Source organism: Oncorhynchus mykiss, chromosome 2 (genome assembly GCF_013265735.2).
Source record: "Oncorhynchus mykiss isolate Arlee chromosome 2, USDA_OmykA_1.1, whole genome shotgun sequence".
Classification (NCBI taxonomy): domain Eukaryota; kingdom Metazoa; phylum Chordata; class Actinopteri; order Salmoniformes; family Salmonidae; genus Oncorhynchus; species Oncorhynchus mykiss.
Window position 1 is genome coordinate 84,150,537 of NC_048566.1, and position 25,385 is coordinate 84,175,921.

Consider the following 25,385-nt stretch of genomic DNA (forward strand, 5'->3'; position numbering starts at 1 on the left):
ATACAGGCACCGTTTAGTTGGGCTAAATGAAGTAGTATGTACATTTAGGTTTGGTTAAAGTGACTATGCATATATGATAAACAGAGAGTAGCAGTAGCGTAAAAGAGGGGTTGGCGGGTGGTGGGTGGCGGGACACAATGTAGATAGTCCGGGTAGCCAATGTGCGCGGGCACCGGTTAGTCAGGCTAATTGAGGTTGTATGTACATGAATTTATAGTTAAAGTGACTATGCATATATGATAAACAGAGAGTAGCAGCAGCGTAAAAGAGGAGTTTTGGGGGGGGGGGGGGGGGGGGAGGGACAATGCAAATAGTAAAAACTGTTGAGAAGTATTTTTGTCCTAGACTTGGTACCGCTTGCCACCCGGTAGTAGAGAGAACATTCTATGACTGGGATGGCTGGGGTAGAGGTACTGGATGGCAGGCAGCTTAGCCCCAGTGATGTACTGGGCCGTTCGCACTACCCTCTGTAGTACCTTGCGGTCAGAGGCCGAGCAGTTGTCGTACCAGGCAGTGATGCAACCAGTGCTCTTGATGTTGCAGCTGTAGAACCTTTTGATGATCTGAGGACCCATTCCAAATATTTTTAGTTTCCTGAGGGGGAAAAGGCTTTGTCATGCCCTCTTCACGACTGTCTTGGTGTGTTTGGATCATTCTAGTCTGTTTTAAAGTGGACACCAAGGAACGTGAAGCTCTCAACCTGCTCCACTACAGCCCCGTCGATGAGAATGGGGGCGTTCTCAGTCCTCCTTTTCCTGTAGTCCACAATCATCTCATTAATTTATGAACATTTGAACATCTTGGCCATGTTCTGTTATAATCTCCACCCGGCACAGCCAGAAGAGGACTGGCCACCCCACATGTGCTCTCTCTAATTCTCTTTCTCTCTTTCTTTCTCTCTCTCGGAGGACCTGAGCCCTAGGACTTTGCCCCAGGACTACCTGACATGATGACTCCTTGCTGTCCCCAGTCCACCTGGCCGTGCTGCTGCTCCAGTTTCAACTGTTCTGCCTTATTATTATTCGACCATGCTGGTCATTTATGAACATTTGAACATCTTGGCCATGTTCTGTTATAATCTCCATCCGGCACAGCCAGAAGAGGACTGGCCACCCCACATAGCCTGGTTCCTCTCTAGGTTTCTTCCTAGGTTTTGGCCATTCTAGGGAGTTTTTCCTAGCCACCGTGCTTCTACACCTGCATTGCTTGCTGTTTGGGGTTTTAGGCTGGGTTTCTGTACAGCACTTTGAGATATCAGCTGATGTACGAAGGGCTATATAAATACATTTGATTTGATCTCCTTTGTCTTGATTATGTTGAGGGATAGGTTGTTATTCTGGCACCACCCGGACAGGTCTCTGACCTCCCTATAGGCTGTCTTGTCATTGTCGGTGATCAGGCCTACCTACCACTGTTGTGTCGTCTGCAAACTTAATGATGGTGTTGGAGTTGTGCCTGGTAACGCAGTGTGGGTGAACAGGGAGTACAGGAGGGGACTGAGCATGCACCCCTGAGGGGCTCAGCGTGGCGGATGTGTTGCTACCTACCCTCACCACCTGGGGGTGGCCCGTCAGGAAGTCCAGGATCCAGTTGCAGAGGGAGGTGTTTAGTCCCAGGATCCTTACCTTAGTGATGAGCTTTGAGGGAACTCTGGTGTTGAATGCTGAGCTGTAGTCAGTGAATAGGATTCTCACGTAAGTGTTCCTTTTGTCCCGTTGAGAAAGGGCAGTGTGGAGTGCAATAGCGATTGCATCATCTGTGGATCTGTTTGTGGTACGCACATTGGAGTGGGTCTAGGGTTTTTGGGATAATGGTGTTGATGTGAGCCATTAGCCTTTCAAAGCACTTCATGGCTACGGACGTGAGTGCTATGGGTCTGTAGTCATTTAGGCAGGTTGCCTTGGTGTTCTTGGCCATAGGGACTATGGTGGTCTGCTTGAAACATGTTGGTATTACAGACTCAATCAGGGACATATTAAAAATGTCAGTGAAGACACCTGCCAGTTGGTCAGCACATGCCCGAGGCACATGTCCTGGTAATCTGTCTGACCCCGCAGCCTTGTGAATGTTGACCTGTTTAAAGATCTTACACACGTCGGCTAAGGAGAGTGTGATCACACAGTTGTCTGGAACAGCTGATGGTCTCATGCATGCCACAGTGTTGCTTGCCCCGAAGCGAGCATAGAAGTTATTTAGCTCGTCTGCTAGGCTAGTGTCACTGGGCAGCTCTTGGCTGTGCTTCCCTTTCTAGTCTGTAATAGTTTGCAAGCCCTGCCACCTAAGAGCAGCGTCGGAGCCGGTGTAGTACGATTCAATCTTTGCCATGTTTTATTTATTTATTTATTTTTTATTTTACCTTTATTTAACCAGGTAGGCAAGTTGAAAACAAGTTCTCATTTACAATTGCGACCTGACCATGTATTGGTGCTTTGCCTGTTTGATGGTATGTCGGAAGGCATAGCAGGATTTTTTTATAAGCTTCCGGGTTAGAGTCCCTCACCTTGAAAGAGGCAACTCTACCCATTAGCTCAGTGCGAATGTTGCCTGTAATCCATGGCTTCTGGTTGGGGTATGTATGTACAGTCACTGTGGGGGCGACGTCCTCAATGCACTTATTGATAAAGCCAGGGACTGATGTGGTGTTCTCCTCAATGTCATCGGAAGAATCCAGGAACATGTTCCAGTCTGTGCTAGCAAAACAGTCCTGTAGTTTAGCATCTGCTTCATCTCACCAGTTTTTTATAGACCGAGTCACTGGTGCTTCCTGCCTGAATTTTTGCTTGTAAGCAGGATTCAGGAGGATAGAATTGTGTTCCGATTTACCAAATGGAGGGCGCGGGAGAGCTTTGCATGCGTCTCTGTGTGTGGAGTACAGAAGATCTAGATATTTTTCCCTCTGGTTGCGCATTTAACATGTTGATAGTTTTAGAAGTAAAACTGATTTAAGTTTCCCTGCATTAAAATCGTCCGGCCACTAGGAGCGCCGCCTCTGGGTGAGCGGTTTCCTGTTTGCTTATTTTCTTATACAGCTGACTGAGTGCAGTCTTAGTGCCAGCATCCGTCTGTGGTGGTAAATGAACAGCCACGAAAAGTACTCAACTTCAGGCGAGCAAAATCTAGAGACTTCCTTAGATTTCGTGTACCAGCTGATGTTTACAAATATGCACAGACCCCCCCCCCCCCCCCCCCCCCCCCCCCCCCCCCCCTCGTGTTACCGGAGTGTGCGGTTCTACCTTGCCGGTGCAGCATATATTCCGCTAGCTGAATATCCATGTCATCAGTCAGACACATTTCCGTGAAACATAAGATGTTACAGTTTCTGATGTCCTGTTGGTAGGATATTCGTGATCGTACCTCGTGTAATTTATTGTCCAGTGATTGCGCGTTGGCAAGTAATATTGACGGTAACGGCAGTTTTCCCACTCGCTTTCTGCGGATCCTTATGAAGAACCCCGCTCTGTGTCCAATGTACCTACTCTTTCTCTTGCCAATGACGGGGATGTTGGCCTTGTCGGGTGTTCAAAGTAAATCCTGTGTGTCCTGTTTGTTGAAGAAAAAGTATTTGTCTAATCTGAGGTGAGTGATCGCTGTCCTGACATCCAGAAGCTCTTTTTTTGCCGTAAGATACGTTGGCAGAAACATTATGTACACAATAAGTTACAAATAACGTGAAAATAAACACATTATAGCACAATTGGTTAGGCGCCCGTAATACTGTTACCATTTCTTCCGGCGCCATTTTACTTCCAGCGCCATTTTACCATTCTTTATGTGATCCATTCAACATCCTGGGGGTTGATGGAAGAGAATCTCCGCAATTTTTCAATCATATGCAAAGTGTGATATGTTCTTCATTATCCAACAAGAGCTGTCTTCATCATGGAGGTATGTGGCCACAGGGCAGTGGGGGTATAGCTGGGGGTGTAACCCTGACGCATGCCCATAGCTGTATATGTCTGGCATTCTTCTCTGTCACACCATCCATTGTACCACACCATCAATCAACATCATCCATTGTGCCGTGCAGAAAAGCAATGAGCCGCAACAAAAACTGAACGGCCTGCAATCCCCAATCCATGGATATTAACCCTGATAAAACAAAGCCTTCACACATATAGACTCAGACAGACACAAGGCTGCACCATTATGACCCCTTCCCTCATACACACACCCACCCACCCACACATTATCAACACTTTTGGTCCAAGAACCCCATCTCCTTCAGTTATTGATAAGGAAAAGTGTATGATTGTTTGTAACCGTTTGTTAATAGTTCTTTGTATTGAAAGAGGGCTCATCAACCCAATCTAATGTAACACAAACTATCCATCAAGCATTACACAATCCCACCACAGACAAACTCTTTTAGCAGTTCTCATCCCTCTAGATAACAGGGTAATTATGTGAGACATCAGCACATTGGCTACAGCTCATATTAGCCTTATTTCCACATACATAGAGAGTTGAAGCACACAAACTCTCTTTATAATAATATTTTTCCCTTTCAATGTATCCACATCCACCTCTCACTGAACAATCTCCCCTAGCACATGGTTAATCTCCATTACATTAGTACCATCAGTCTTTGGGTTGTATTAACCAGAGGCTCAACTGCAGCCATGATGACTACTGGATCCCTCTTATTGGACAGAGCATGCTTCTCCCCATCTCATAATGGTCTCCAACTACAGTCATCAGCTATGTTGAAAGACTGTTAAAGCTGCAGTCTTTGAAACGTTGTTTTTAAATCATCACTGTATGTCACGGTGTTTGTTTATTTAATGAAAATAACTAAAAAAATGTATTTTAGCCTCCGTTGGCCCTTGAAATGCTCAGTCAGATCGTGTGGGTTTTAGGTTTTTGTTTTGAAGATAATATTTACATACACATCTTTTATTGGCTGATAGGATGGTCTAGAGCCCACCCCCTTACCTAGATGAATAGACACTGGTCTATTATAATCAGATCACATTGTGACGTCATGATGTGGGCCAAAAGTTCCATCCCACCTGAATAGGCTTTCAAACAGCTCTTGCAGAAAAGGGGGATTAACACAATTTTCACATTTTCAGAGTGTTATTTCGACCTCATAGAGTGGAAATGTCATACAAAAAATCACCTTTTTAACTGCACTGCCTCTTTAAGACTGTTAATTAAACACACAAATCACTGCTCTGTCTGCCATCCTTCTATTATAGAGATTCACACAGCTGCAGTACGGATGCACAATCCAGAGGCTACTTACTCAGTTTTGCTCCAAAGAGCTTCCACAAGCAAAGCCGCAGACCAAAATTAACCAAGGAGAAGCCAGTGACGAGTGGGAGGAGAGTGGGATTTCTCTATGATAAAGGTTGACAAAGGAAAGTAGGCAAGGTGATTTGAGAGGTGCGTCATGCTGTTCTATTAGATCTGGAGTGTGAGCAGGTGTATTGTACAGAGATGGAGAGTCACGCTGTCATGGAGTCATGCAGCCGCCAAACAAAAGGCACATGTGACTGGCACCTCCATTCCATTTCCAGTAATTGTGAGTCACATGGACCCATCCCTCCTTCACACACACACACACACACACACACACACACACACACACACACACACACACACACACACACACACACACACACACACACACACACACACACACACACACACACACACACACACACACACACACACACACACACACAGTGTTTCTCTCCCCCCCTTCTGCTTCACCCAATCCACGCACCAGAAAAACAATAACAACAAATCTATTTACAGCCTACCTCAACGATGGGAAAAGATTATCTCACGATGTTGCCACAACGTAAAGGTGACTAAATGAGCTTTGCTGGCCCATTAAAAGGGATGGCTACTTGAGTGCAACAGGAAAAATAGGGCTATAGTGGAAAAAGAAACACATCCTCTCTGATGTCAGTTTAGTCATAAAGACTGACTACATTCTTAGGAAGAAACGTGCTATCTAGAACCTTAAAGGGTTCTTTGGCTGTCCCCATAGAAGAACCCTTTGAAGAACCCTTTTTACGTGCAGGTAGAACCCTATGTGTTCCTTTCTACAGAGGGTTCTACCTGGAAACCAAATGGGTTCTACCTGGAACCAAAAAGGGTTCTACCTGGAATCAAAAATGGTTCTCCTATGGGGACAGACTTAGAGTGTAGCGTTTCTAAGAGTGTAGCGTTTCTAAGAGTGTAGTGTTTCTAAGAGTGTAGCGTTTCTAAGAGTGTAGCGTTTCTAAGAGTGTAGCGTTTCTAAGAGTGTAGCGTTTCTAAGAGTGTAGTGTTTCTAAGAGTGTAGTGTTTCTAAGAGTGTAGTGTTTCTAAGAGTGTAGCGTTTCTAAGAGTGTAGCGTTTCTAAGAGTGTAGCGTTTCTAAGAGTGTAGTGTTTCTAAGAGTGTAGCGTTTCTAAGAGTGTAGTGTTTCTAAGAGTGTAGTGTTTCTAAGAGTGTAGTGTTTCTAAGAGTGTAGTGTTTCTAAGAGTGTAGCTTTGTACTACAGAGTAGCATCTACCATCTACCATACTATAGGCTACCATAACAGCATCTCCAAAAAAATGTTTTTTTTTGTGAAAATCTATTAATATGCTTCTAAAAACACATTTTTCTTTGGTGTACAGTCTTTCCTAAGGTTCAAGTCAGTCTGTCAGGTCAGATATCATGAGGAGGAGGGCGAGAATGAGCTATTGTCCATAGCAAGTCAAGCGCAAGCCTACATTTTAAAATCGGACATTTGCTACCTGTACATAGAGTACTTTGCAGTGCCTTTGTGCACTTGGAAGGATGAGAAGGAGGTACCGTATAGTTCAGTGGGTGGGTAGGTTGGTATTTGTGATATTTTAGCAGCAGACCATATACGATATTAATAACCATTTTAAAATAAAAATGACTGAGCGGGGCATGTTGTCTGTCTGTCTGTCGGGGAGGGAGCTGTGAGGTGTGCAGTCAGTGATGGATGAGCTGTCCAAACAGCCTCAATTAAAAAATAAGCACTCCACAGGACTCGGCCAATGACAACGGAAGTCAAACTGCAGGACGCCAGAGCACCGTGGTGCAGTGCTGCCAAGTCAGCTGTCCTGGGTTTATATTAGAGCCCGCACACCTGGGTTCAAATGTCATTTGAAATATTTCAACTTTTGATTTTGTATGCCTGGAGTGCAAGATGGGTCAGAGATCACACTTTTGGGACTAATATATTAGTCAAATTGCACCAGGTAAGCTCAATCAAGCCACGATAAAGTATTTGAAAGGATTTTGAATAGTATTTGAACCCAGGTCTAATTAGGGACTGGACTATGGCTCGGCCTGAAGAGGCTCCAGTCTGAGCTACTCAATAGGGTGGGTCGTTTTATAATGCCCAGTTCTGATACTTTAGCTGCAGCCCGCTCTCCGTTACTTCCTCTATTATTCAGTAGGGTTGGGTTCAGGGTTTAGAAGGGGAGCTGTAAAGACTTGCACGCACGCACGCACGCAGGCAGACGCACACACACACACACAAATACACACACTCGCATATGCACACTATTCCTAGAGCACTGGCAAGGCATGTAAGGAGTGGGATGAAATGTTTTGATCTGATCAATCTCTCATTGCATATTTCCAATGAGGGATATTACTGCACAAAGGGCATCTGCTTATTTAAATAAGCGGAGCCACTGTTATCCTGTCTGCTTATAGATTCAGCCTTAATGAAACACGTTGGTTCATGCATGATGTCAGAGTCCAATACAGAGAACTGTACATGTGAACAGTGTGGCCAGGATATTGACAATTTGAAAGCCATTTATATCAAAAACAAACTAAAGGAGTATCTCCTTATACTAAACCTCCCTATATGAATTTATATAAGGGATGCTACCTAAGTCTTACATTTGCAATATGGCTCTGTGTCTGATCATCCAATGATATCACAATCTTCATCATGACCTTTGAATCAGTGCTTATGGTAGAGCATCCAACAACGATGAGACACTTGGATATCACAGCCTTATTCAGAGTTCATTTGTTGTGAAATCATCGGCGGCTATGTCATGCTTTCCACTTGGACTGACTAGCCAGTGAATGGACCGTGGTTGGGTTACACACACTGTGTTCCTTGCAGAGTTCATTTCGCTACAGAGTTTAGCACACTTTCTCGAGGGGACACAGGGACAGGAAAACAATCGTCTCAAGTTACAGCGGAGGAGGGTGTGTGTGGGGTTGTGTGTGTGTGTGTGTGAGACCGAGAGAGAGAGAGAGCGAGAGATGGGGTGAGGGGTGAGTTCAGTCACTGTGCCTGTGTGCTGGGTGCATTGTACTTCACACAATACTCACACTGAACTAATAGCATATTGGGGAGACCCAATGTATAACACACAGATGGTGGAAATTAGAGGTCGACCAATTCTGATTTTTCAACGCCGATACCGATCATTCGATCATTGGACGACCAAAAAAAGCCAATACCGTTTAATCGGACGGTTTTTTACATTTACTTGTAATAATGACAATTACAACAATACTGAATTAACACTTAGTTTAACTTAATATAATACATCAATAAAATCAATTTAGCCTCAAATAAATAATGAACCATGTTCAATTTGGTTTAAATAATGCAAAAACAAAGTGTTGGAGAAGAAAGTAAACGTGCAATACGTGCCATGTAAGAAAGCTAACGTTTAAGTTCCTTGCTCAGAACATGAGAACATATGAAAGCTGATGGTACCTTTTAACATGAGTCTTCAATATTCCCAGGTAAGAAGTTTTAGGTTGTAGTTATTATAGGAATGAAGCATTGCGAAGAGCTGCGAAGCATTGCAAAGAGCTGCGAAGCATTGCGAAGAGCTTGAAGCATTGCGAAGAGCTTGAAGGTTTGTAAAGAGCTGCTGGGAAAACGCATGAAAGTGCTGTTTGAATGAATGCTTGTGAGCCTGCTGGTGCCTACCATCGCTCAGTCAGACTGCTCTATCAAATCATAGACTTAATTATAACACAACACACAGAAATACGAGCCTTAGGTCATTAATATGTTCAAATCCGGAAACTATAATTTCGAAAATAAAATGTTTATTATTTCAGTGAAATATGGAACCGTTCCGTATTTTATCTAACGGATGGCATCCCTAAGTCTAAATATTCCTGTTACATTGCACAACCTTCAATGTTATGTCATAGTTATGTAGAATTCTGTCAAATTAGTTCGCAACGAGCCAGGGGGCCCAAACTGTTGCACAAACCCTGACTCTGCGTGCAATGAACGCAAGATAAGTGACACAATTTCATCTAGTTAATATTGGCTGCTAACCTGGATTTCTTTAAGCTAAATATGCAGGTTTAAAAAGATATACTTCTGTGTATTGATTTTAAGAAAGGCATTGATGTTTATGGTTAGGTACACGTTGGAGCAACGACAGTCCTTTTTCGCGAATGCGCACCGCATCGATTATATGCAACGCAGGAAACGCTAGATAAACTAGTAATATCATCAACCATGTGTAGTTATAACTAGTGATTATGATTGATTGATTGTTTTTTATAAGATAAGTTTAATGCTAGCTAGCAACTTACCTTGGCTTCTTACTGAATTTGCGTAACAGGCAGGCTCCTCATGTGGCAGGCGGTTAGAGTGTTGGACTAGTTAACCATAAGGTTGCAAGATTGAATCCCTGAGCTGACAGGGTAAAAATCTGTCGTTCTGCCACTGAACAAGGCAGTTAACCCACCGTTCCAAGGCCGTCATTGAAAATAAGAATGTGTTCTTAACTTGCCTCGTTAAATTATCGGCATCCAAAAATACCAATTTCTGATTGTTATGAAAACTTGAAATCGGCCCTAATTAATCGGTTAATCGGTCATCGACCTCTAGTGGAAATATCCGTGTTACCTAAGCTATAGAAACTTCCCTCTGTATCCCCAAACAGACAGATAATTTCCCCATCAAGCTTACATGAGTGAAACAACAATGATAAAATAGATATTTTATTGTCACATACACCGGAAAGAAAAGAAAAGCAATGGACTATTGAGTCAGAAAGGAAGTAAATAATATGACTGGACCTGCCCAAACCATGTGGGAAAATGGTCTATTTGTAAAAATAATAATTGCCATCCATAAAACGCAAGAACAGACGATCAAATTATTTTATAGTGGGAATAAACCAGGATTGTATTCATTAGGGCATTCTGTAGCAAAACAGAAAATGGACAAGTTCGGGTAGTCCCTTCTTGTTTCAGTCTGTTTTCCACAATTGGTGCCAAATGATTATAACCCTGTTTATCCAAGCAGCAGCCTTCTTTGTTTTACAGACAGACAGGTCATTACTCCACTGGCCAGTAGGTGGCACTCTGTCCTGTGGTCTTCGAGCCAGACGGCTGAGCGTTCAGCTGCCATGAGAGAGAGGTGGAGTCTGCTCCCAGGGAGGGTTCAGCTGAGGTTCAGCCTGAGCAGTGGATAACTCGGATTGGGCAGACACTGCCTGGCCAAGACAAACCCTAGATCTCCTGAGGGAGAAAGTGTTTGTGTATTGCTGTTGAAAACATCCCTGTATTAAAACTGCCAGCAGTGCCGCAACTGTGAATAAGCCATTTCTTGGAGATAAAGATTATTAACAAGCCTTGACATTTTGAGCATGCAGAGTATGAGTATTTATGTGAAGTAAATGGAAAAGGACTTCACAGCAAACAAGGCAGTGTTATGATTTCCCAGAGAACAACTTGTGCAGTTTAGATGAGTGCAAATGTACTACTGAGACATGATTGATGCTTGACGTTTCAATGACGCAACATCTCCTTTAAACTGTGAGTTTAATTATTTAATGTGGCTTACGTCTTTATGGAGTCGTGCCAGAGACAAATTGACTTTGCTCCTCCTAAATATGTTCATTTCTAACCCCGGTGTCATGACGACCCCTCATGCAGGCTAGTTTCATCCTCAGATACAGTATAAATCTGAATTTGGGAACTTACATTAAAAACTCTTTAATTTCTTCCAACTGAATGGCAGCTGTGCAAAAGACAGGAATTTACTTGTTCTGTGGAACCGAGTGTTACTGTATTGTATGTGTTGTGTGTGTGAGTGCGTATGCATGTGTACATGTGTTTGTGTCTGTTGTGGGCATCGTTAAAACCAACAGTTTCAACATGGTGTCTGTTACTGCTATACTGTACATCTGAAGTGGAAACCTACAGTATGTAATGTATCACCAGGATACCACAAACAGCAGGCTTTATGCTTGCTTTACAAAGAAACTACATTTTCCACAACAGTGCACTGGGCCATATACAGAGTTCCTCACTGAGTTCCCTGAATTCCTATCGGACCTTGTAGTCATAGCAGATAATATTCTAATTTTTGGTGATTTTAATATTCACATGGAAAAGTCCACAGACCCACTCCAAAAGGCTTTCGGAGCCATCATCGACTCAGTGGGTTTTGTCCTACATGTCTAAGGACCTACTCACTGTCACAGTCATACTCTGGACCTAGTTTTGTCCCATGGAATAAATGTTGTGGATCTTAATGTTTTTCCTCATAATCCTGATGTCATGACGTTGGCCTGGGGGTTAGGTTTATGACAGTCATAAATACCTCTTCCCCCCTTTTTCCTCTCTCTACCCTACTGATGTTACATTTGCAAAACCCTGGGTTAACATAGAGATTCTGGGAACATCAGAAGGTGGGGGGAAATTAACTATATTCTGGTAATCCGACCAATTGAACATATGCGGTGGTACTTAATGAATATGATGTCAGTTCGGTTGTCATCTGAGACATTCTCATCAATGATAAGATGACATAAAGTCTACAGTGGAAAGTCTACACATCAGAGTTATCGGATTCACATGGAATTGTTGTTCAATTTAAATGTTTGAATATGAAATTATTCGTGATGGGATGAAATGTGATTTTAGCTTCTAAAATGTGAGATTTGGGTTTTCAAAAGATAGGGGCGGGCCACTGATTGAGCAGAGCCCTGTGAATTACGGATAAATTATTTTATAGAATAGCATGTAAAAGACACGACACTGGACTACCAGACCACCATTTTATTACGTTTGCAATCGCAACAAATAATCTGCTCAGACCCCAATCATGGAGCATCAAAAGATCGTGCTATAAATTCTCAGACAACACAAAGATTCCTTGATGCCCTTCCAGACTCCCTCTGCCTACCCAAGGACGTCAGAGGACAAAAATCAGTTAACTACCTAACTGAGGAACTCAATTTAACCTTGCGCAATACCCTAGATGCAGTTGCCCTCAAACAACTAAAAACATTTGTCATAAGAAACTAGCTCCCTGGTATACAGAAAATACCTGAGCTCTGAAGCAAGCTTCCAGAAAATTGGAACGGAAATGGCACCACACCAAACTGGAAGTCTTCCGACTAGCTTGGAAAGACAGTACCGTGCAGTATCAAAGATCCCTCACTGCTCTCGATCATCCAATTTTTCCAACTTAATTGAGGAAAATAAGAACAATCCAAAACGTATTTTTGATACTGTCGCAAAGCTAACTAAAGAGCAGCATTCCGCCTCCCGGGTGGCGCTGTGGTTAAGGGCGCTGTACTGCAGCGCAAGCTGCGCCACCAGAGACTCTGGGTTCACGCCAAGGCTCTGTCGTAACCGGCCGCGACTGGGAGGTCTGTGGGGCGACGCACAATTGGCCTAGCGTCGTCCGGGTTAGGGAGGGTTTGGCCGGTAGGGAAATCCTTGTCTCTTCGCGCACCAGCGACTCCTGTGGCGGGACGGGCGCTGTGCGCGCTAACCAAGGTTGCCAGGTGCACAGTGTTTCCTCCGACACATTGGTGCGGCTGGCTTCCGGGTTGGAGGGCGCTGTGTTAAGAAGCAGTGCGGCTTGGTTGGGTTGTGTATCGGAGGACGCATGACTTTCAACCTTCGTCTCTCCCGAGCCCGTACGGGAGTTGTAGCGATGAGACAAGATAGTAGCTACTAAAACAATTGGATACCACGAAATTGGGGAGAAAAAGGGGTCAAATAAAAATAAATAAAAATAATTTTTTAAAGCAGCGTGAGGATGGCTTTCACTTCAGCAGTAATAAATTCATGAACTTCTTTGAGGAAAAGATCATGATCATTAGAAAGCAAATTATGGACTCCTCTTTAAATCTGCGTATTCCTCCAAAGCTCTGTTGTCCTAAGTCTGCACAACTCTGCCAGGACCAAGGATCAAGAGAGACACTCAAGTGTTTTAGTACATACAAAATGTTTCTGTCTGGTTTTAGACCCCATCATAGCACTGAGACTGCACTTGTGAAGGTGATAAATTACCTTTTAATGGTGTCAGACCGAGGCTCTGCATCTGTCCTCGTGCTCCTAGACCTTAGTGCTGTTTTTGATACCATCGATCACTACATTATTTGGGGGAGATTGGAAACCCAAATTGGTCTATGCGGACAAGTTCTGGCCTGGTTTAGATCTTATCTGTCGGATAGATATCAGTTTGTCTCTGTGAATGATTTTTCCTCTGACAAATCAAATGTACATTCAGGGGTTCTTCAAGGTTCCGTTTTAGGACCACTATTGTTTTCACTATATATTTGACCTCTTGGGGATGTCATTCGAAAACATAATGTTAACTTTCACTGCTATGCGGACGACAAACAGCTGTACATTTCAATGAAACATGGTGAAGCCCCAAAATTGCCCTCGCTAGAAGCCTGTGTTTCAGACATAAAGAAGTGGATGGCTGCAAACTTTCTACTTTTAAATTCGGACAAAACAGAGATGCTTGTTCTAGGTCCCAAGAAACAAATAGATCTTCTGTTGAATCTGACAATTAATCTTGATGGTTGTACAGTCGTCTCAAATAAAACTGTGAAGGACCTCAACGTTACTCTGGACCCTGATCTCTCTTTTGACAAACATATCAAGACTGTTTAAAGGACAGCTTTTTTCCATCAACATAAAATTGCAGAAATCTGAAACTTTCTGTCAAAAAATGATGCAGAAAAATGTATCCATGCTTTTGTCACTTCTAGCTTAGACTACTGCAATGCTCTACTTTCCGGCTACCCGGATAAAGCACTAAATAAACTTCAGTTAGTGCTAAATACGGCTGCTAGAATCCTGACTAGAACCAAAACATTTGATCATATTACTCCAGTGCTAGCCTCCCTACACTGGCTTCCTGTCAAGGCAAGGGCTGATTTCAAGGTTTTACTGCTAACCCACAAAGCATTACATGGGCTTGCTCCTACCTATCCTTCCGATTTGATCCTGCCGTACATACCTACACGTACGCTATGGTCACAAGACGCAGGCCTCCTAATTGTCCCTAGAATTTCTAAGCAAACAGCTGGAGGCAGGGCTTTCTCCTATAGAGCTCCATTTTTATGGAATGGTCTTCCTACCCATGTGAGAGACGCAGACTCGGTCTCAACCTTTAAGTCTTTACTGAAGACTCATCTCTTCAGTGGGTCATATGATTGAGTGTAGTCTGGCCCAGGAGTGTGAAGGTGAACGGAAAGGCTCTGGAGCAACGAACCGCCCTTGCTCTCTCTGCGTGGCCGGTTCCCCTCACTCCACTGGGATTCTCTGCCTCTAACCCTATTACAGGGGCTGAGTCACTGGCTTACTGGTGCTCTTTCATGCCGTCCCTAGGAGGGGTGCGTCACTTGAGTGGGTTGAGTCACTGACGTGATCTTCCTGTCTGGGTTGGCGCCCCCCCCTTGAGTTGTGCTGTGGTGGAGATCTTTGTGGGCTATATTCGGCCTTGTTTCAGGATGGTAGGTTGGTGGTTGAAGATATCCCTCTAGTGGTGTGGGGGCTGTGCTTTGGCAAAGTGGGTGGGATTATATCCTTCCTGTTTGGCCCTGTCCAGGGGTATCATCGGATGGGGCCACAGTGTCTCCTGACCCCTCCTGTCTCAGCCTCCAGTATTTATGCTGCAGTAGTTTATGTGTCGGGGGGCTAGGGTTAGTTTGTTATATCTGGAGTACTTATCCTGTCTTATTCTGTGTCCTGTGTGAATTTAAGTATGCTCTCTCTAATTCGCTCTTTCTGTCTTTCGGAGGACCTGAGCCCTAGGACCATGCCTCAGGACTATCTGGCATGATGACTCCTTGCTGTCCCCAGTCCATCTGGCCGTGCTGCTGCTCCAGTTTCAACTGTTCTGCCTGCGGCTATGGAACCCTGACCTGTTCACCGGATGTGCTACCTGTCCCAGACCTGCTGTTTTCAACTCTCTAGAGTTGAAAAGCAGGAGCGGTAGAGATACTCTTAATGATCGGCTATGAAAAGCCAACTGACATTTACTCCTGAGGTGCTGACTTGCTGCACCCTCGACAACTACTGTGATTATTATTATTTGACCATGCTTGACATTTATGAACATTTGAACATCTTGGCCATGTTCTGTTGTAATCTCCACCCGGCACAGCCAGAAGAGGTTTGGCCACCCCTCATAACCTCGTTCCTCTCTAGGTTTCTTCCTAGGTTTTGGCCTTACTAGGGAGTTTTTTCTAGCCACCGTGCTTCTGCATTGCTTGCTGTTTGGGGTTTTAGGCTGGGTTTCTGTACAGCACTGAGATATCAGCTGATGTGAGAAGGGCTTTGTAATTAATTTGATTTTGATTTGCACAGTGACCAGTGTTCAGTCAGTCTCCGTGCTCTGCAAGGAGAAAGACCATGCTTGTCAGGCCATCTCACTCCTTTGTATGGCAGCAATCTCACATGGCTGAACTCAACGACTACTAATCCTAGCTAATGTGGGGCTAAAATTAAACGTGCTCCTTCTGCAAAGTCGTTTTCTCACTTTTCGTCAGATGTGATGAGGGTTGAGAGTAAGCACATTCTATTTTGACTGGTGTATGCTGATTAAGCACTCATCCTGAATTGAGGACTTTTTGTGTGTGTCATCTGAACACCATACAATCACAGTGATATGCCGGCTTCTGTGAACTAACTACTAAGCTAACATGGACTGTTACGCTATTTGGTTTGGAATTTAACGACCCCTGTAGGTATCCCAAATGTTTATGTTTTAAAAATGTTTACAAATATGTTTGATACATATTTATCCCAATTTCCATACATCCATTCATTTTTTAAACCGGTACCGGTTTACCTTCAAACGAGTCCAGTGACACTTGTGGGGTTTTGTAGAAAACAGAAAACACCATCGTGTTCGTGAGAGTCTGCCCTTTCCATAGTGGGATCATATTAGTGGAAATATAACCCAACTAGATTGAAAAATACATACAGTACCAACAGACACACATGACACATCTGTATACAATACATGCTGAGTTTTGGATTTGTTCTATTGACCTAGACTAGAGGCAGAAGACATTGAGTTACCAGTACAGCAGAGCCAGGAAGATCATGAACAGGCCCAGGGTCATGGACACCCCACTGGGCACTGGTGTCTTGAGAATGTTCATAACCACCTCCATGATGCCGATCACCAACTCAGGCCAAAACTACCACCGGCCAACGAGCTCCTATGGAGAGAAGAGAAGGTGTGTGTGAATAGGCCTATGTATGGGGCAGCAATGAGAAGTCAAAGCATTTAAATAGTCAAGATCATGAGTTGAACAGATAAACAGAATGCAGGTGAAAGGTGCTTGTAAAACACAAACAATAACTGTTGACTTCTAGGTTAAAAGTTATATCTCGCTAGGTTATGTAAGTTTGTGCATTTATTTTGAATGCTTAGGCCTGCTTTGTGTTTGTTCCCGCTTCTCAGAGCTCCATTCGTGCATGTTCGCATACTTTACAAGGTGCTTCCACCGCGGACGTGTGCCTGTACTGTCATTTAGTGTTTTTGGTTTATTTGATTAATGACATATCACCTATTGTCAATGGTGGGTGTAGCTGGTGCATGGAAGTCAGGCGCAGGAGAGCAGAGATGAATGGACAAAGCACTTTACTTAGACAATCATAACACAGAATGCAACCGCGTCACAAAACAAATTCCCAAAGAACAGGTGAGGCAGCACAAAGTACAAAACCCAAGTACAAAGTACCGGCTGCCACAAACACGGGTATAAAACAAAACCCGGCGCAAACCAGCCGGAAGCATACCAACCTTGACAATAAACAATACCCCACACAGACATGGAGGGAACACAAGGTTAAATGCACATTTTAATTAGTAGGAGATGTAAACCAGGTGTGCATGAAGACAAGACAAAACAAATGGAAAATGAAAGGATTGGAAAGCTGCCGCAGTCATCCCCTTCTTCAAAGGGGGAGACACCCTGGACCCAAACTGTTACAGACCTATATCCATCCTGCCCTGCCTATCTAAGGTCTTCGAAAGCCAAGTCAACAAACAGGTCACTGACCATCTCGAATCCCACCGTACCTTCTCCGCTGTGCAATCTGGTTTCCGAGCCGGTCACGGGTGCACCTCAGCCACGATCAAGGTACTAAACGATATCATAACCGCCATCGATAAAAGACAGTACTGTGCAGCCGTCTTCATCGACCTTGCCAAGGCTTTCGACTCTGTCAATCACCATATTCTTATCGGCAGACTCAGTAGTCTCGGTTTTTCTGATGACTGCCTTGCCTGGTTCACCAACTACTTTGCAGACAGAGTTCAGTGTGTCAAATCGGAGGGCATGCTGTCCGGTCCTCTGGCAGTCTCTATGGGGGTGCCACAGGGTTAAATTCTCGGGCCGACTCTTTTCTCTGTATATATCAATGATGTTGCTCTTGCTGCGGGCGATTCCCTGATCCACCTCTACGCAGACGACACCATTCTGTATACTTCCGGCACGTCCTTGGACACTGTGCTATCTAACCTCCAAACGAGCTTCAATGCCATACTACACTCCTTCCGTGGCCTCCAACTGCTCTTAAACGCTAGTAAAACCAAAGGCATGCTTTTCAACCGTTCACTGCCTGCACCCGCACGCCCGACTAGCATCACCACCCTGGATGGTTCCGACCTAGAATATGTGGACATCTATAAGTACCTAGGTGTCTGGCTAGACTGTAAACTCTCCTTCCAGACTCATATCAAACATCTCCAATCTAAAATCAAATCTAGAGTCGGCTTTCTATTCCGCAACAAAGCCTCCTTCACTCACGCCGCCAAACTTACCCTAGTAAAACTGAGTATCCTACCGATCCTCGACTTTGGCGATGTCATCTACAAAATAGCTTCAAACACTCTACTCAGCCAGCTGGATGCAGTTTATCACAGTGCCATCCGTTTTGTTACTAAAGCACCTTATACCACCCACCACTGCGACCTGTATGCTCTAGTCGGCTGGCCCTCGCTACATATTCGTCGCCAGACCCATTGGCTCCAGGTCATCTACAAGTCCATGCTAGGTAAAGCTCCGCCTTATCTCAGTTCACTGGTCACGATGGCAACACCCACCCGTAGCACGCGCTCCAGCAGGTGTATCTCACTGATCATCCCTAAAGCCAACACCTCATTTGGCTGCCTTTCGTTCCAGTTCTCTGCTGCCTGTGACTGGAACGAATTGCAAAAATCGCTGAAGTTGGAGACTTTTATCTCCCTCACCAACTTCAAACATCTGCTATCTGAGCAGCTAACCGATTGCTGCAGCTGTACATAGTCTATCGGTAAATAGCCCACCCAATTTTACCTACCTCATCCCCATACTGTTTATATTTATTTACTTTTCTGCTCTTTTGCACACCAGTATCTCTACCTGCACATGACCATCTGATCATTTATCACTCCAGTGTTAATCTGCAAAATTGTAATTACTCGCCTACCTCCTCATGCCTTTTGCACACAATGTATATAGACTCTCTTTTTTTTCTACTGTGTTATTGACTTGTTAATTGTTTACTCCTTGTGTTTACTCCTTACTCTGTGTTGTCTGTTCACACTGCTATGCGTTTATCTTGGCCAGGTCGCAGTTGCAAATGAGAACTTGTTCTCAACTAGCCTACCTGGTTAAATAAAGGTGAAATAAAAATAAATAAACATTTCTACCTGGCTTTGCTGGTTGTCGTGTTCGACTGCGAGGAGCTCTGATGAGTAATATTTAGCCTATCCATGTGTGGGTACGCTGTATAACACCCAACTCTCAAAGTCCTCCTGACTTTAGAGTCTGGAACGGCTCTTTGATGTTGTCGGCACAATGCATCGATAATGAAGGGGGCAGTGCTTTTTTACTGATTGGTTCTCCTTTGTGTCTTTCTCACTCAAACACCCACATGCACAGCCACACACAGCCACACACAATATTACATTAACAAACGGCCTACTTTCCAGACCAGGTGGTCACAGCTCTCCCTGCCCACTGGGCACAGACGTCGGTTCAACGTCTAGTTTTGATTTAAATCTGGTTAACAAAAACATGTCACCATGTCATTGGATTTAGGTTAAATGTTGAGTGAAAAAATTACATTCCCTTATGTTGATTACTTTTTGCAAATTCAATCAGTTTTCCATATTGATTCAACGTTATCACATAGAATGATTTGTTGTTTAAACCAGTTTTTGCCCAGTGGGTGAGCTGTGAGGAATGTGGGTCGCGTCAGCCAGGCTAAACCTATTTCCTTAGGTCAAATGCAATTTTGATACAGTTCAATTCTTTCTTGAGAAGTTTTTGCTAATCTATTGTTTGTTTTTTAAGTTATTTTTACATATGCCTTGCTGACATAAATCATCACTTATCCTAAACTGCTATCACTAGGCTATCCTTATTTTGTGAATAAAACAAGTGGCGCAGTGGTTAAGGGCGCTGTACTGCAGCGCCAGCTGTGCCATCAGAGTCCCTGGGTTCGCGCCCAGGCTCTGTCGTAACCGGCCGCGACCGGGAGGTCCGTGGGGCGACGCACAATTGGCCTAGCGTCGTCCGGGTTAGGGAGGGATTGGTCGGTAGGGATCTCCTTGTCTCATCGCGCACCAGCGACTCCTGTGGCGGGCCGGGCGCAGTGCGCGCTAGCCAAGGTTGCCAGGTGCACGGTGTAGCCTCCGACACATTGGTGCGGCTGGCTTCCGGGTTGGAGGCGCGCTGTGTTAAGAAGCAGTACGGCTGGTTGGGTTGTGTATCGGAGGACGCATGACATTCAGCCTTCGTCTCTCCCGAGTTGTAGCAATGAGACAAGATAGTAGCTACTACAACAATTGGATACCACGAAATTGGGGAGAAATAGGGGTTGAAAAAAAAAGAGGGTCATACCATGGATCATTTAGCTATTTGATGTAGAATTTTAGGAACCCTTGAGGTATCCCCAAAATAATATTTAAAACATATTTAAAACATATTTTGATTTAAAAAAGTATTTGGCCTTTACACTAAAGCCCCCTTGAATAACACATTCATAAATGGCAAAAAAAGACAGTCAAAATATAAGGAAGGTTTTGAATGGTCTGTCCTATATCTAGGAGATATAAGAAAGCTAATGAAATATTTTTTTGGACAATTATTTAACCCCTTATTTTTGCTGGCACAAAACTACTTCCATACATCTCTAGTTTAAACTGACAGATTATGATGGGTATTTGTTATTATGTTACTTACTGTAGATTGACGCACGTGTCACCACATAAGAAAAACACATATTAATTGCTCTGGGCCTACTTCAACTCTCTCAATCTCTGCAGGTTTGTGGTTTCTACGGTAACATTCACCTCTCCATCAATGATTTGTTTCAGCAGAAGCTTTGTCCAAACCTCCTGCTAGCTCTTCACCCTTCCCTTCCCCTGCTTAGAGAGAGCCCTGAGGCTGAGAGCCTCCTCTGTCCTGTCTGCCCTTTCCTCTGGAACACTGTGTTACTGAATGACCAACCCTCTGAGAGGAACATACAGGCCAGATGATCACACACTGAGTCACACTCAGTACAAGCACACTCAGTCACCCTCAATGTGTGGTACAGACAGGACATTGGGCAACACAAAAATTACATTTTGAGAAAAAAGAACAGTACACTCTGGAAAAGCATGTACATGTCAATAGACAGAGACTGCGCACATAGAATGCCAGTGTTCTGTGTTTCTGGAAATGAATATGCTATGTTTTAGCATTGATTGCTTATCTGTGCCTTTACTGTGTATTTGGTTATGCTTGAGCTGTGTATGGCTCATAACTCAAAACAGCTGATGAGTAGAAAAATCATTGTCAGATCAATCTAACTGTGTTTACAGCTAAAATAGGTTGCTTCACAGTAACCCACTTTCTTTTCATATGCAGGAACATCACCACCCTGCATACCAACAGAAACCACAAGGACATTTTCACACAAGTGTATTTCATATTATCTTGTATATTAATCCAGAAAAATACTGCATGGATTTTTCATAACAACCAAAAACATATATCTAAGAAATACCATTCTTAATGAACCATAAAATCAATTGTTATTTTTGACTGTTAATCAAAGTTAATCAAAGTTAGCTGGCACATTTTAGAGTGGCCTTTTATTGTCCCCAGCACAAAGTGCACCTGTGTAATGCTGTTTAATCAGCTTCTTGATATGCCACACCTGTCATGTGGATGGATTATCTTGGCAAAGGAGAAATGCTCACTAACAGGGATGTCCACACAATTTGAGAAAAATACGTTGTTTTTTTTCCGTATGGAACAATTCTGGGATCTTTTATTTCAGCTCATGAAACATGTGACCAACACTTCACATGTTGCGTTTATATTTTTGTTCAGTATTAATTAAAATCTTCCTACCATAAACCAGAACATCAACAAAACACCAACAAAACGCCAGCATCCCGGAGTCGCCTCTTCACTGTTGACGTTGAGACTGGTGTTTTGCGGGTACTATTTAATGCTGCCAGTTGAGGACTTATGAGGCATCTGTTTCTCAAACTAGACACTAATGCACTTCTCCTCTTGCTCAGTTGTGCACCGAGGCCTCCCACTCCTCTTTCTATTCTGGTTAGGGCCAGTTTGCTCTGATCTGTGAAGGGAGTAGTAGACCGAGTTGTAGGAGATATTCTGTTTCTTGGCAATTTCTCGCATGGAATAGCCTTCATTTCTCAGAACAAGAATAGACTGACGAGTTTCAGAAGAAAGTTCTTCATTCTGGCCATTTTGAGCCTGTAATCGAACCCACAAATGCTGATGCTCCAGATACTCAACTAGTCTAAGGAAGGCTAGTTGTATTGCTTCTTTAACTAGCACAACAGTTTTCAGCTGTACTAACATAACTGCAAAATGTTTTTCTAATGATCAATTAGCCTTTTAAAGTGATAAAGTTGGATTAGCTAACATAACATGCTATTGGAACACAGGAGTTGCTGATCATGGGCCTCTGTACACCTTTGTAGATATTCCCCAAAAAATCTGCCATTTCCAGCTACAATAGTAATTTACAACATTAACCATGTCTACACTGTATTTCTGATCAATTTTATGTTATTTTAATGGAAAAAAATGTGCTTTTCTTTCAAAAAGTGACTCCAAACTTTTGAACGGTAGTATACATTTAAATGTATCGACTGTGTCTGCAGTGTGTCCGGATTCCTTTTACCTACGCTATATTCAAATGACAGTATGCATTCTACAAATGGTGGAATAGGCAACATATGACAATAACACAACAACAACTGATGGCAGTAGCTAACTACTGTAGCTAACTAGTTAGTGCACCTCTGTAGCTAGCCAGAAAGCTAGCAAGCAACGCTAACTACAAACGGGTTAGCATAACTCTAGCCAAACAAAAAATATTTGTTTCTGAATATTAGCTAGCTGGCCAGCATTTAGGACGTCCGCAAAGACGTTCACATGCTAGGAACGTGTATTTCCTCCAACATTATAATGAAAAGTTGCCTCTCTGTCCCAAAACACACGTTTTCTGGAGACTTGTGGGAGGAATGCTGATGATGTTGCCCATTGTATATGCTTTCGCCCATTGTATGTGCTGATTGCATCCAGATTAAGGAGAAATCCTCACACAATGCATCCCTGACCACATCCTGAAGTCGTCAGACAGATCTGAACACAATCAAACCACAAAGCAACTTTGCATTCTGATAGCTTTGCATTCTGATAGCAGAAGTTGAATGTACTGTAAGTGTCAAGTGTAGACTGTAACTACATTCAGTCTAGTTTAACCATGCAAAAATTAAACAACATTTCAAAATCAATTTTCTCAGGTTATTGGCTTTAGAACACATTGATAAGCTTAATCATAAAATAATAAACAGAGGAGCGTATGTTTCTATTTTATATTTACAGTGCATGCAGTTGTAATCTACCTTATATTTATACACTAGAGCATAGAGGATCATTACTGAGACAATTATACACAACATGCAGCACAGCGGAGGGAGATAACAGCAGGACAACAACACATTTAGGCTGATTCAGCACTGTATAGGCTATTTCATTATATTACATGGGGTGAGATGTTTTTCCACTGACACATAATAATGAGTGTGAAAACAGCCTCTCTCTCTGCACTACAGCTGGCTCCCCCACCTCTACCTCTCCCTCCTCTCCGTATCCCTTCTCTCCCTATCCCTATCCTTACCCCAGACATGTAGCACAACAGATAGGCTGTGTCTCAAATGGCAACCTGTTCCCAATATAGTGCACTACTTTGACCAGGGCCCATTTCCTACATAGCACATGACTTTTGAACAGAGCCCAATGGGCCCTGGTCAAAAGTAGTGCACTATATAGGGAATAAATCGGGTGCCTTTTGGGAGTCATCCAGATAGTCAGCAGGTCACTTCTTAAATATGACTAATAAGATCTTTCAAAAAATGACCCATTTGAACATGCTAGTCTTTTCATCTGCCTTTATATCTCTATTAAAGAGCAATTCCGCCACTTTTCAACGTCATATTCATTATCTCCAGCACCAAATGTCTATGATCTGAGGTTGAAAAAATAAAAAATGCATGTCTGTGACATCACAAGGTAAGATTAAAAGTAAGAAAAACAGTGATTTTCAAAACCTGCAACGAGTTTCTAGCCAGAGGAGGGTATTTTCTCACTCCCCATGTAACCGTAAATCTCATAGTGTTTGAAAATCACTGTTTTCAAAAAGTTTTTACTTTTGATGATGTCTTTGGGTAGAACTTTTTAACTTTCGATTTTTTTCTTCAAAATGTAGAAATGCACAGTTTTCACATATGTAGACACTGGTATTTCAAACCGATGAAAATCGGGTCGAAAAGTGGTTGAGTTGCCTTTTAAAATCAATCAGCCTATATATTGAACATCAAAGTCCATGCTTCTTCTGTGACTGTGAGAAACATTCAGTATTCAGCAGATATTTAACACAATATGTTAACCTTGACATAGTTGAGGATCATGTAGGTCTGGGTCTATGTATTAATTCAAGTCACTATAGAAAGAAATCCAGAATATTCTGTACAAGCTCTGTGTTGATGCATTCTGCCATAATTTCCAAAAGAGTACAACATGCTTGTGAAATTAACTATTCTGACTAGACTTCTATAGGAATTCAGAATCCAGTTTGATCATGTACTTGCCTAGACGAATTTCAGACATAAATTAAGGTAACCTCAATCAAAAAGTCCTTACTACTGTTATGGCTTATATAATTATGGATACTACAATTAATTACTAATATAATTATTTAGGAAAAATGGGACAATTACTGAATAAGATTATTACATTTATGGGCCATTAACTTTGTACAGATAGCCTACAGTTTTTGTCTAATGAGGTATAGCTTAATAGAACTGTATTATATTTTCTAGTCCAGTTTGAAATAGTATTTTGCCAGTTTCCTTTCATTCAACAATGATTGAATGTATGTTAAAGATTGTGTCCAGTCCCAGCAATGTTGTTGACAGATAATGATAAATATTACTTAACAACCTAATACCGACAACACCAGTCTAGGAGTGATGGCTACATTGAATTGAGTTGCTGTCACATAGCATAGCCTAATTCGACTGATCATGGGATTTGAGTTAAACAATTATGGGAATAGCTATCAAATAACCCATGCCAAAATGTATGACCGTTTAATATGCTTAAATTGACATTGTAAGACTGGTGTTTGATAATGCTACAATGTTGCATTATGTCGCTGAAGGTTGCACGTGATCACAACTGATACATTTTGACACATTTACGGCAGTCACTCGCAGCTTGCAGTAACTATAGAGTGAACACAATTACATAGAGTTAATGTATATATTTACCTTTTAATTCTTACCTCGGTATTACTTGATTGTGGAGTATATATAGTTGGCCGACTTCTTGTTGTTGACACGGAAGAGATGAATACGTACTGTAGTTCTCTAGAAGGACTACATCTGTGCGTGGTTTTTTCTCCTGGTCGTTGAATGTCTTTTGCTCAAGCAGAAGCAGCTGTTCAGATATACTCTGGCTAACACCTACATTTAGAAAATAAAATCGTGTAAAGGAAAACAATATGTTGTCAAATTGAAAGGCATTGCTTTGCTGACAAATTGATCAACATAATAGGCCTATATAGATAAAGTCAATTTCATAA

The 25,385-nt window shown here is 42.8% G+C and overlaps 1 protein-coding gene across 3 annotated transcripts in view; it reads right to left on the reverse strand.

Moving 5' to 3' along the window:
• The window catches only part of tbxas1 (thromboxane A synthase 1 (platelet)), a 145,023-nt gene extending 119,821 nt beyond the window's left edge, over nt 1-25,202 (reverse strand). Inside the window, exons 1-2 of one of the 3 annotated variants that reach the window (XM_021574496.2) lie at nt 25,086-25,202; nt 16,296-16,438 (exon numbers count right to left, since the gene is read on the reverse strand). In XM_021574496.2, coding sequence (XP_021430171.1) covers nt 16,296-16,390 — 95 coding nt within the window. In that variant the 5' untranslated portion in view covers nt 16,391-16,438; nt 25,086-25,202. Of the gene's footprint in view, nt 1-16,295; nt 16,439-18,918; nt 19,052-25,071 lie in introns of those variants that run through there. The other 2 variants (XM_021574487.2, XM_021574506.2) reach the window with 2 other exon arrangements.
• Nucleotides 25,203-25,385: the final 183 nt, after the last annotated feature.